The 12158-nt window shown below is 41.7% G+C and overlaps 1 protein-coding gene across 2 annotated transcripts; it reads left to right on the forward strand.

Moving 5' to 3' along the window:
• Positions 1 to 843: 843 nt before the first annotated feature.
• Positions 844 to 6255, forward strand: LOC111244494 (uncharacterized). Of its 2 annotated transcripts, none has more exons than XM_022791697.2 (6): positions 844 to 2386; positions 3221 to 3513; positions 3745 to 3901; positions 4298 to 5017; positions 5274 to 5482; positions 5830 to 6255. In XM_022791697.2, exons 1-6 carry the CDS (start codon positions 2276 to 2278, stop codon positions 5894 to 5896), a joined length of 1557 nt encoding a protein of 518 aa, XP_022647432.1. In that variant the 5' UTR covers positions 844 to 2275; the 3' UTR covers positions 5897 to 6255. The 2 variants fall into 2 exon arrangements, with proteins under 2 accessions (XP_022647432.1, XP_022647431.1); XM_022791696.2 differs by having other exon boundaries at positions 847 to 2386; positions 4268 to 5017.
• The last annotated feature ends 5903 nt before the right edge of the window (positions 6256 to 12158 follow it).

Consider the following 12158-nt stretch of genomic DNA (forward strand, 5'->3'; position numbering starts at 1 on the left):
GGATTATTTGTATCTGAAATACTTGTGATAAGATTTCGTGCACGATGTCACTTTTCAGGATGAACTACTTACTTAGCGCCTTCGGATGTTGTGCCGCTGAACTGTGATTATTGAGTTTCTGTATAAATCATTGGATATTTGTATTTAAACATACATTTTGCGGCAGTTTATTGGATTTATTAAATTATACAAAGAAGCTTCTTAGAATTATATGCCTTTTATAGAACTTTTACTAAACTCTTACAATTTAAGTTCACAATAAGATTCGCGTAGAATTTGCTCGGCTCGTGTCAACCAATTCAGCTCTCTGGGTATGATTTTTTTTATTTTTTAATAAATGCGGTTTGTAACGTAAACGCCTTATTTACTGCTGCGTCATAGTGGAAGATCTTTTTAATCAGCGCAATTAAAATTAAATGTCAGTGTTAAAAAATTCTCGCCAGCTCGCATTTAAGGCTAACTCAGCGGTCTACTACAATAACACATACTTTCCATTTATTAGCCACAATCATACGTTGTAATTTAGATTTGAATGAAAGTAAATCATGAGAAGATAAATGGCTTACTCGGAGTTTCCTAAACTTTCCTTGCGCATTTATGATCTCGTCAAGTTCAACTGAAGAAGCGAATAGAATTTGCCAATGAAAAGGTTGGAAAACGACGCTATTAAACCCGAGTACAACCGACGGCCTGAAGCTACAGTAAGATAATCTTCTATTTGCCTAAAGCATAGCATTACTTAGAATGTTGACATATACCACCAAAGAAACAGCAACCAACCTAAGTTACCCACGAATTATTATTTTTTTTTAATTTTATTACGATTTACGTAAAACCGCTGAGTATGCCTGCAATAGTATGGTTGATCAGCTTCCTATCCTGTATTATCGGTTCACTCCAACATTTAGTTATAGGCGACGTTCAACTTGACCTGAAGAACTTTACGATCATCGTCAAGTCTTTTTTTGGGGCAAGCCTGGCTGTTTCATATATTATTATTGACTTTATCATTGATTATGCAGGAAAGTAAGGTACAAGTCGTCGACCTACCCACAAGTGCACAAATTGTATATTTACAAACGAAACCAAATGTGAAATATGCTCTTTAAACGCCGAACACTATGCACGTTTATTTTTAGTCAATTTAGTCCTGATTTCCCTCAGGGTTTAATTGTCCGAAAGAGAAAAACCTGATTTTGAGTCTGTGCAGTGGTAAGTTTAGCAGAGTGATGATCGTTCAAATTGTTCCATTGCTTCTATTGACGCCAAACCGATTGTCACTCTGGTGAATAGGCATTTTTTGCATGTAATGGTTGCCTGCAAGCGTTCAGACAGCGAAAACAGATGTAGGAAAACAAATATTACGCATTTCCAGAAGAATGGACCGGAAAGGCACCAAATGGAGCGGTATATTTGAAGTGGCATAATTGAAAAAAAAAAAGGGATTTCCGACTAATCTATGAGTGACTCCAGGCTGTCACGATCGAAATAAACCGAGGATGGTCAGTGCTCGTTTTAATTTCTGTCATAGGAGTTTATTATTTTGCTTAGTTTTATACCATACGATGCCACCACGCCATCTAGAAAAAGCATGAATCATATATATATGGCCCGGAAGAGCCTTCGATTGATGGAAGGGAACGACCACATAAAAAGTTACATCAAGCCCCTGTAAGCTTTCATTCAAACCTGGACCTTTGTTTTTTTACATGCTTTGAGCATACGCTAATATTGGCGTAAGAACGAGATAACAATAACTCACACGAGATTCCTTGTAAGATAGATGATGCTATCAAGCTCATCACGATACGAAACCCAGAGGGCGAAGAGTATATTTGTACATTTCTCATGACGTCTTTCAGTTAGGCAGAAACTAAAGGAAGTTTGTTATGTGCATTTGGCCTACGACTATTTTCATTCTGTCAAAAGGCTGTCTGACTGGTTGACTAAACGGTAGTTTGTATAATCCATGTTACTCAACATAATTTTTTTTGTTTTTCTAGCAAAATTCTGAGAGAGTTAGGATCCAGAGCAGTTGCAATGAAAGTTGATACGTTCGTAGAGCGATTCATTTGAAAGAACAAAGTGTTTGGTAGTGCTAAGGTATACTAATGTTTGGCTACGTAATAGAATCCACTCAACAACCATCGAGGCTTACGCTACGGGTTTAGATCCGATAGATCCGACGAAGGGCACTGCAATGTTCTAACAGCAATAAATTCAGCGATCTTATGTTCTTCTAGGCAAAATTCACGTTAGTTTTTTTTTGGGTTCGATGGAAATTAATACCGCGAAAGCTGCACTTGTACGCGGAGTGCTGTTGAAAAAATTGGCTTTTCCCAACGTAACATGCTCGTACTCGACTTCAGGCGAAGCGAACTATCAGGTAAGCACACCGAACAATTGGTAATTATTCATCATATGTTTGCGTCCACAAGAAAACTCTATATAATGGATTGATGTTATACTACCGCTAGACCATGGGCCATTTGATATAGATCATTTGACATACGTACTAGCACCCTATATTCCGTAAGGTGTCCTGCCTTGAAAAAAGCATTTCGCTGGAGTTCATTAGCGGCTGTACACCTGATTGACGAAGGAAATTGCATTTCTTAGTGTGCAGCATCTGTCAAAAGATAAGTTGAGCTGCGGCATGTACCGTTACGCTTGTGGCTATGCGGGCCAACAACGGTGTCACGGCAGCGGTGGTGTTCTTTCCAAGCGTCGTCGAGCACGAAGGCTAAATTTCTATTATAGCAAAGTTTACTATCGCATCTACCCGTTTTGATAGTGAAAGCAATCATTTAGGTATGTGAAATTATACATAGTTCTGTTCAGCAGCCATATTCGGTTCAAGACGGCTGTTTATTGGTGCCGTGAACGATTCCCCTTACATAGATCCCCATGTAAAACACAAAGTAGCAGCTGCTCAAGAACGCACAGGCAGCCAAAAGTCCTACCGAAAAGATAGTCCGCCCCCAACCCCTACAGCTTTTGACACATATATTTGTAATAGATTCTAGCAAAACACACCCAAAAGAATGATAAATCTATTACGGATTTCGTAGTAGGGCAAACACCCAGGCACCTAGGTAGATGGGTCAAATGTATTTTATCGATATCGGTGCCCCGAAATTAGTTTGGGTTACATATTTAATGAACAGACTCCTTTGAGTAAAGGAATTATCACATTTTGTTTTTGCCATTGCTGCTGTAGGAAGTGTTTGGTGACCTCAGCCTCGTGCTGTTATATCATCCCCTGACGGCTGACTGCGTCTATCCATCGAGTCAGGACGGGCCTGGCCGAAGGCTTCGAATCGAAATTCAACCTCAAGATTTACCAGATTCTAATCTGGACGTAAGCAGCTCTTCTGCTTCGGATGCTGGCCTTTTAGGCATACCTTTGGGTCGTCTTGTTGGTCTGACATCTGTGACTCCTCAACATACGCTAAGGATTGCCCATAGTCAATGTATTTACGATGATTATCGCGTAAAGTTTTTTTACATCAGGTACACTATCTTGCTACAGTTAACACAAGCTGTGCTAGGTAAACGTTTATTCTTCTATTGTTAATTGCTAAATTAGTTTTGACTGAGAACTACCAAATGTAATTAATCTATCGATCTGTGGCTTAGGTTCAATTTATTTCAAGTTGAACCTAAATCACAGATTATATATTCATGAAGCTACGTGTATCGCCTTCGCTGATACTTTTTGAAATTCGGTCTTTTCATTGATAGATTACCTACAGAAAGTGATCTGGAAGAGTTCCGAATAGCTTTGGAAGAGATGGTAAAGCTACGCGATTGCCAGGAAGAGCGGTTAGAACCGCAGTTTCAAAATATTATCGAAGAATCCCGAAGAGAAACTCGTAAGCAGTTAAGAACTACCAAAGCTGTAAGCGTCGTTTCCATAACCTCGTTTAATTGTTTTTTGTGTATTTGTGTGTTATTTTGGGAAGAAAGATCGTATTGGATCTCAGTTCTGTTGTACTATTTTGCTGTCTGTACTGCCCAATTCAACCAACATATTTTCAATACATTTTCTTTAGTTTCTTTTATATACTCATCCAGATACTATAAATTCCACATGTGGACCTCACGAGAAGTTCACGCTCCCGTAGGACTGCATAGCCACTTTTTTCAAATAAGTTGTATCCTTTCTTTGTTGATTTTTTTGTGGCATATTTCTCGTGTAGAAGGCTGTTTAGATTCATTTGATTTAATAGGGTCGCGTTCTGTCCTAAAACATCATTACTAATAGCTCTGGGGCGTCGCTATGTTCTGTCGTCAGCGAGAGTCTCGCCGTCGATCGCGCATCGACCAAACGGTTGATGCCAGCGATCCCCTAATGCTTCCACCGCCCTTCCAAGACGACGAAACTGAAGTGAAATCCGAAGAGAAACTATTACTAGCCGCTTCGCTCTTCCGCTTTCAAGTAAGTCAACATGCCCATTCGTATCATAGCTGCAGTGCAACAAGCACTTCCGGCGACTATGATTCGCCTGAACAAGTGCTCGGGCCAACCGCAACTCTAATGGTAGATAGCGCCAACCTGCAAACAGACTATTCAGGTGCTACCGCTGACTCTGTAGGCGGCGCCTCAAGTGCCTCGTTGATCCCTGTACCCGTAGTTGCTACGCCAATAGCGGTTCCCATACCGCCACCTCCTATTGCAAAGGCCACAACGAATTTGTCAGTCGAACTTGGCCCCACTGAGCTTTCGGGGGATAATCCAGAGGCCCAAAGGCAACTCGAACAGCGAACAGCCCCTACGCCAACATTTCCTCCTTCTGCGGGCGCAGGTATCAGTTTTTCGAGTTCGAAGACCCCAAGCGCTGTCTCACAGAAGACTCGGGCGCAGCCATCTTCGTCAGCAACCTTGACCGAGGAACAAGGCTCGCGGCCGTCTCTCTCGCGTCCTCGTGGACACTGGAAGAAGATCGCTGCTAATGTCAGTGTTCGGGTATTTCCGTTTGCGGGTCGGGCGATGATCACTGTTATCAATGACAGCGTAAGTACATGCAGTGATGTAGATTTCTCGATTTATACATTGTCCAGTCAAATTTTGTGGTTATATATATATATGTGGTTCAACGGAGAGATTTATTGGTTCGTACGACGCTGTGTATGGTGCGTATGTGTAAGTGCCTTTGTATCTAACTAGGTCGTGTGAATACAAAGGTGGTTCGTCTTATGGAAAGTTTTTCAAATAAAACTTTAAATTCTATTCACGCGTCAAAATGGTGATTATTTGATGATTTGATTAGCTTGGACATTACATCTATGCGACCTGGGTGCATTCTCGCATGACCTGTACGCAATTAAACAATTCGGGATATCCAGATTTGTTCTTTCCTGCTCCCATAAGATCATCCTACAAAAGCGAATCCTGTGACGAAGCGGGAGAGTGGGCTCTGATTGGATTGAGATTTACCACGGCAAAAGATGCACAACTGTTCATCGATCATATAAATAGGTGAACTTTCACGAACCGTTTGAATCGTCGCTTAGCCCACTTTACCTATATCAGAAATAACTAGAGATACTGCGAGTTTGCTTTCTTATTTGTACTTCAAGTGTGACTTACTGGTATATGTCAATGTAAAAAGATGAAGTAAAAAAAATGGATCAAGACGCTTGTGAAAAGTCTAATACCATCGTGTACGTTGTATATACTGGTTCGGTTGAAGGCTTCTAGTTGGTTGTTTGTTTACTGATTATTATACTGTATGATGTAGACTGTCGAATTTTGCTTAATTAAAGAGTAAACAGGGTATCCAGTTCATCGTATTATCTAACGATAGTACGTATATTCATATGCAGACATCGTTCGCGGCTGCTTCTACGAGAGACCGTATACAAGATGGAGCTACCTTCTACGCCAAGATAACTGCAGATTTACAAAGATTTTATCTTCGGACTGTTCAAGCGTTAGAAGGCTATTTGACCCTCGACATCAAGCTGTCGTGTGAATTTGCATACAGAGCGTAAGCCGGCCAATGAAGCCACGGCCACGGCAAGATCGGTGCTAGTTTCAGATTTTTTACGGCAACGATTGCTAATACGGCATATTCGTGTTTTCTATGCTCAGCCCACCTTCGAGTATTGATTTTTCTTCATGTTTTTTTGTAAGTGATATTATATCACAAAGCGGGCAATCGATGTGGCGTTTGTCAGCAATAGCATGGGCATGTGCCTGTAGTCTAGGATTAGACGGGACCTGTAGGTTGTTTGGAAATAAATGGCGTTTCATTATTTCTTTGCTGTCCTACTTTTTGGTCTACGGATGATAATCGTGTTATAAATTACTGAAAAACTCGTTTCCTATCCAGCGTTTAGCATTTTTTCCTCTTTTGTCCAGGCCACAAATATCACCGTTGTATTCAGGCTCCACGATAGGACTTTTGGGTAAAAAATAATTGAAATCGGTACGCTAACTTTTCGCCAGTACCGAAGAAGCTGCAGAGGTAATCCAGGAAATTTGTCCTGCGTAGTAGAAGACTATAGCTACGAGGTATGAGCTCATCTGACAACTAGCATCTTGGAAAAGGCAATGTAAGACAGTTTCGTCGAACTCGGAGTAAGCTTAGCGTATTTTTTGAGTCTACAATGACAAACGTCACATAGTAACCACCGTAAGCACCACAATTATTACAAGCTGTTTCGGCCGCGTTTTGATTCCGCTGTGGCAAAGATAGTTCAGTCGAAAGTCAACATAGTTTTCTAGGCGATACAACGAAACGACCATAACGACAAAGCGAAAAAATATCTTGTCTAACATTAACAAAAACGAAAAAGCGTAGCAGAATATTTTTTCTACGAGTAACCTAATATATTAGTTACGTCACTTCTCTCTAGCAGCTCGTAAGAGTTGCCTGCCAGCTTTTTGTTCCTGTAGTTCCAGAAATAGAGCCGTGTGTCAGTTTGGCCTTCCTCAAAGGTCAGATAGGTATAATGGCGTGCAGCACATGTATACAGATGTGTGACGTTCGTGGAGATTTTTCATTTCCGCTGTGTGTCGTAGTTGTCATCAAGCCATAATTACACGAATCGGTCGTCTATATAATGTTCACTATAAGAACAATCAGGCGCAGCATTTCATCTATCATTGGTACGATATACTGGCTTACTAATAAAACGCTCACCCAGGACGTTTCCTGACTGAAACGTATATATAGAACGGTTGAGCAAAATAACCTTTTCGGTACATCATATCTGTTGGTTACACGAGTGCCACATCAATAAAGCTTATCTTCACACAGTAACTGAACAGAGTCAATGTCAAGATTTTGTATTTGAAATTGCGAGATAGTCTCGTTTAGTCGTCAACAGAGATCATCGAGAGTAGTCGCCGTGTTTAATTTTGCTTGGATTGTCTAGAAAGAGCCTTCTAGCTTTTAAGGCCAGGCTGGGCTTTGGCCACAGACGAACGGCGGCCTCACGACCCAGCGGCCTATTGTGAAATAGCAATGCGATTGTCTGATTCCGGCCGGCCAGGCCGCTGCCGTTGCACTAGCGTAGACGCTGCTAGTGATAGTGGTGCTGCAATGGTCGGTCGTAAAGTGACACCAGCGTGAACGCCCGCTTGTCTTATCCTAATTGAGACAAGTTGCCAGGCCTCGAAGCGAAGTAACGATGCTTGCACAGCCAGAGACACCGGGGAAGCGAAACGACTGGAAACCGCCAACGGTCGTTCGCTGCCTCTACCTCCCTTAAATTCTCCTGGGGCACATCATTTTCCATTTTAAGTTTTCCCTACGGAAATCATCGGGGCGCCTTCAGACCAAGATTGGTTTCCCCCGGTGCTATGACCGGTGGCTTAAACACTACCTCATTGGACGTCACTGCCGTGTTTTCTGCTTAGCTCAGGCAGACGGCCAAGCTGTCGTGAGTGAAAAAAGCAGATCGGGGAGCAAGGTGAGATACTCGCCGGTGCTGATCACTCGGCATCAGCGTGTGATCTGCGTTTCCTAATTTACTTTCACTTGTTGCAACCAGTCAACAATGCGAACTATTGCTGCAGATTAGTATTAACTAGGTATGCTAGCTAAGGCATGTAAGGGGGCGCAATTGGGTTATAGCGGGGAAAACATATCTAGAATTGGATTTTAGTGATTTTTTTAAGTTCGATTACCGAAAGAATAATTGGATTTTGCGGACAATGAAGAACTTCAAGTAGTTAAGAAAGTGTGGTTATGAGGAGCTCCTTATTATCAATTCGATATCTGCAATTTAGACAGGAATAGATAAGTCAGAAATATAATAGGCACCACCTGTTATTTACATTGCTTTTTGTCGTACTTTGAATTGACCATATAGTTCTGTATCGCAAGACAGCCTTTAACAGGCAGCACATTTCAAAGACACCAGAACATTATCGGTTTCCGTCATAGTTTCTCTGGAACATATGACGTGAATACACGTCTATATGTACTGGATAAGGCTTTAACAGTTTTTTTCAACATTTCGTCATGAAATTTCAACTGCAGGAAACGTTTTAGTTTTTTTTTTACCAAACTAAAGATGATACGAATTACCTTTAACATATGTGTTTAATGGCTAACGAACAAACATTAGAGCCAAATGCAATAACACAATTAACGCTAGCTCTTGATTTTTTGTCATGACACTTTCTTCATCGGTATTATCATGGAATAATCATATTGTCGTGTTAAAACACCGCAAATACAGGTTACGGTTCTTATTTCTACCTAAACGATTCGACCCCAACAATCGATGCGCAGCTGAAATGAACTTCAGAAAAAGACACGAAGTGACTTGAGGGCATGGCTGTACGTATGGCAGGATCATCCCGTAGCGTCATCATCGAAAACCGTCCAGGGGCGTTAAATATGGATGTTCTCAATCCTCTTCGAAGAGAGACTAGCCTTCAGATTCGTAAAATAGACTCTCTAGAACTGATAGCATAGCTAAGCAGATACTCGTGCTCAATATGATGACTTAACGATAGTAATAATAATAACAACAACAACACGCCTATAAGAACACAGCGCTTGATTCCTTTCAACCTCAACGTTGTTTGTACCTACATTCAAAGGACATTTGTATGTTCGTACACGGTGCACCGCCTTCACGTACTTACATGTTGACGCCAAGCTTAGCTTGCAAATCAAACGTTTGGCTGCCTGGCTAGTGGCGCCATCTCGCTTGCTTAGGTTCTTAACTACTTCGAATACGTTTTCCCTAGAGGGATTTCTATCTAACGTTAGCTGCTAATGCCGGTGCTGCTACTTTCTGTGTTTCTGCGAACGACTGATGCTGCTGCTGCTGCTGCTGCTACAAGCACTCAACGACCGTTCAACACTTTTGCGTCGAAGTGAATCATTGCAGTAGCACCAGCTTGTCACGCCCAAAGGGGCAAGTTTTTACCAACACCTCTTCCCGTACGGCTTATCGCAAGGCTCTATGGCAATATGCTGTCGTCCCGAACGTATACTGCATATAAGCGAATGTGACCACGTCTAGTCAGTGCAAGTAGTGCGGGTTGGCGACAAAGGCAAAAGCAGATGCCACGAACATTTAACATGCCCATGCATTTGCTCTAGTGTGGCCGTTTCTGAGACGACTTCTACGAATGGTATACCCTTCTACTCCCCTGTGACCATAGTTACTCCTGCTGCTGCTAAAGCCTCTAGAAAAAAAATTATGGCACCCTTAGGTGATTATTGCACCGTAGCTCTATCGTCCCCAGCATTTCGCAGCATGACACAGACGTTCTAGTCCAAGGCTGACGGGCAGTTCAAGACCGAGCAAGTCTGGGCATAATCTACAAGATGGAAAACTGCATAAGTGAGCGGTGCATTAAAGAGGAATTGATAGCAATGCGGATATCTACTTAAGTTGGCTGTGCACAAATGAAATTATGCCCGCAGAAAATGCATGCCATGAGGTGCATTTATTATTGTATTGATAAATGTTGATACAACATTTACGATTTATTTGACAAGTCAAAAATTTTAATTAAGATTTATTAATTTAATTGATATTTGCAAGCTATTTTTAGCTTCAAACCAACTTCACCCCGTCGGTTTCTTCATTCCGGTCTTCTTGTAATCTCGTTGACGTAACACTATAGAAAGTCAGCTTTCTAGATGAGATTCTAGGTATGCAAGGCTGGATGTCTTTTATAGAGGATAGCTATCGAAATCATTAATAATTTCCGCACTGGGTCGCACTCTCAATAATGTTAAAACAAATTCATAACTATTTCACACCAGGAACATTCTAGTATCCATCATATAGCGGTTTTAAATTAATGATCCCTGGCTTTTTCAGGCAAAAATTTAGTTTCCAATACAGAATAAGATAAACTTTGAGAGATGGCCACATTTGAACACACAACTGTATCGGATCAACGTCGTCACCGCGATAAGGTTAAAACCTGTACGTGTGCTTTTTTATTCTCCGTTTTTTTTTTTGTGTGTAGTAAGCTAAGCCGTATAGCACGGTTAAGACAGGCCATATTTAAGTTGTTGTTGAACCTTGTTAGATTTGTTTGCGTTGCTCCTCCTGGTTAACGTAGATTAGACCGCAGTTTCAACCTACAAATAAGAGCAGAAACAGATTATTTATTCACTACGAACGCCAACTGACCAATTGTTCAATTTTGACCATAAATACGTGCAGTCGGTCGCTGCGTGCACAAGGGTCAGGAAGGCTAGCGGCGAAGCCATAGCAAAGCGATTCACAGAATCGCCATTCAAACACGGTTCTTTAATGTCTCTTAGGAATCCCTAAAACAGCAGCTCGACACACTCCAACAAGAATCGTTTCCTTCTTGTAAACGTGTACAGGTCGTTGTGGTCTCCTTAAACGCATATGCAGTGTTCTACCGCGTGAGATGTTTTCTGTCGAAACCAATCGAATAGATCAGCCCTGAACTCATTCCCTGTCTTGGTGCTCGAACGATTTTAACCGGTGCTGAGGTGACCCTGATAGAAGTATACAGGCCTAACCAGGCGCTTCTGAAACCAGCCGTAAACGCCTTCCGCTTTCTCCATAGACCTCCCTCCATTGAGCAGGCTTGATATAGTTCAGCAACGGTAACATTGATGGTACCGCCGTTGGCTTTTTCTTCGTCTGCCGACATCAACCGTCATCGCATTTAGTCTCCCGCCTACATTTACATTTCTCCAGCTGTTACCTTGCTGCAATAGCAACACCCACTATCGGTACAAATGACGCTTTTTCGTTCCGCTCGTTCTCATCTAGCAATTATAGGCGGAATCGTTTAAGTTATCGGTACGCTCCATGGCAATATCAGGTTTTTCATGCCTTTTATTTAGTTACACTACAAACCACATTTATTAATATAAGATGCGCTTTCTATAATTAAGACAGTAATATGCTGCCATTCGCCTTTGCCAGGCAATTCTACGATCCGACCTGGGCACCTTGCAACAAGCATAAAATTGACATACAGCATTATGTATTGAATATTTATGGATGTAATCGTCACCTGGTTCGTGATATCTTTACGACATGTACAGTAAGTGGAGGATCTTAGACTACAAATCCTGGTGTTTCTTCTTTCCGTCGGTCACGGGAGACGACAAAAAGGACAACAAAGGGTCGAAGTTTCTGTTTCCAACTCGAACTTAACACCCGACCTACTAGGACACCTAGGGGGGGGGGGGGTGCAAAGCTTTCCAAAAAATATTGGCCTTTCTAATAGTACGAACAGCATGTATGAGACGCAATTTCAAATCAATGCAGTTACATTTACACTTACTTCAATAGTGGTGTGATCCCGTCAGGTGCCGTCAGGTCTCGCCAACTCAGCTTTTTCTAACTGCTACGTATGTCGTGGACGGCAGTCGGCTCATTGTTTCTTTCGGAACATTTTAAGAACGGTTCATAGTGTTAGTTTGTGAAAGCTTTCAAACTTGGTAACCATATTATTTGTTTTTCGGTGTTATTCCTTGATATTATTGGCGAACGATTTTTGCTTTCGGGTTCATTGTCAGGCTACGGTAGGGAATTCTTGATGATTGTCTATAAAGCACTAAGCAAATCTTCTTTTTACTCTATTCGTCGCCTTTTTTTAGCTCTGCTCATTCGGACCCAACTTCGATGACGCAGTCCTCGAGGACTATTGGCGACTGTTGGAGGCGGAATCTGCCATGAAGCAA

The sequence above is a fragment of the Varroa destructor genome, unplaced genomic scaffold, assembly GCF_002443255.2.
Source record: "Varroa destructor unplaced genomic scaffold, Vdes_3.0 BEIS01000002.1, whole genome shotgun sequence".
In the NCBI taxonomy this organism is placed as follows: domain Eukaryota; kingdom Metazoa; phylum Arthropoda; class Arachnida; order Mesostigmata; family Varroidae; genus Varroa; species Varroa destructor.

Coding starts and splice junctions, on each gene's coding strand:
- LOC111244494 (XM_022791696.2), top strand. CDS start 2,276: ATGGAAATTAATACCGCGAAAGCTGCACTTGTACGCGGAGTGCTGTTG. Junction 3,514..3,744: donor GTAAAGTTTTTTTACATCAG/GTACACTATCTT, acceptor TTTCATTGATAG/ATTACCTACAGAAAGTGATC. Junction 5,018..5,273: donor TCACTGTTATCAATGACAGC/GTAAGTACATGC, acceptor TGATTTGATTAG/CTTGGACATTACATCTATGC.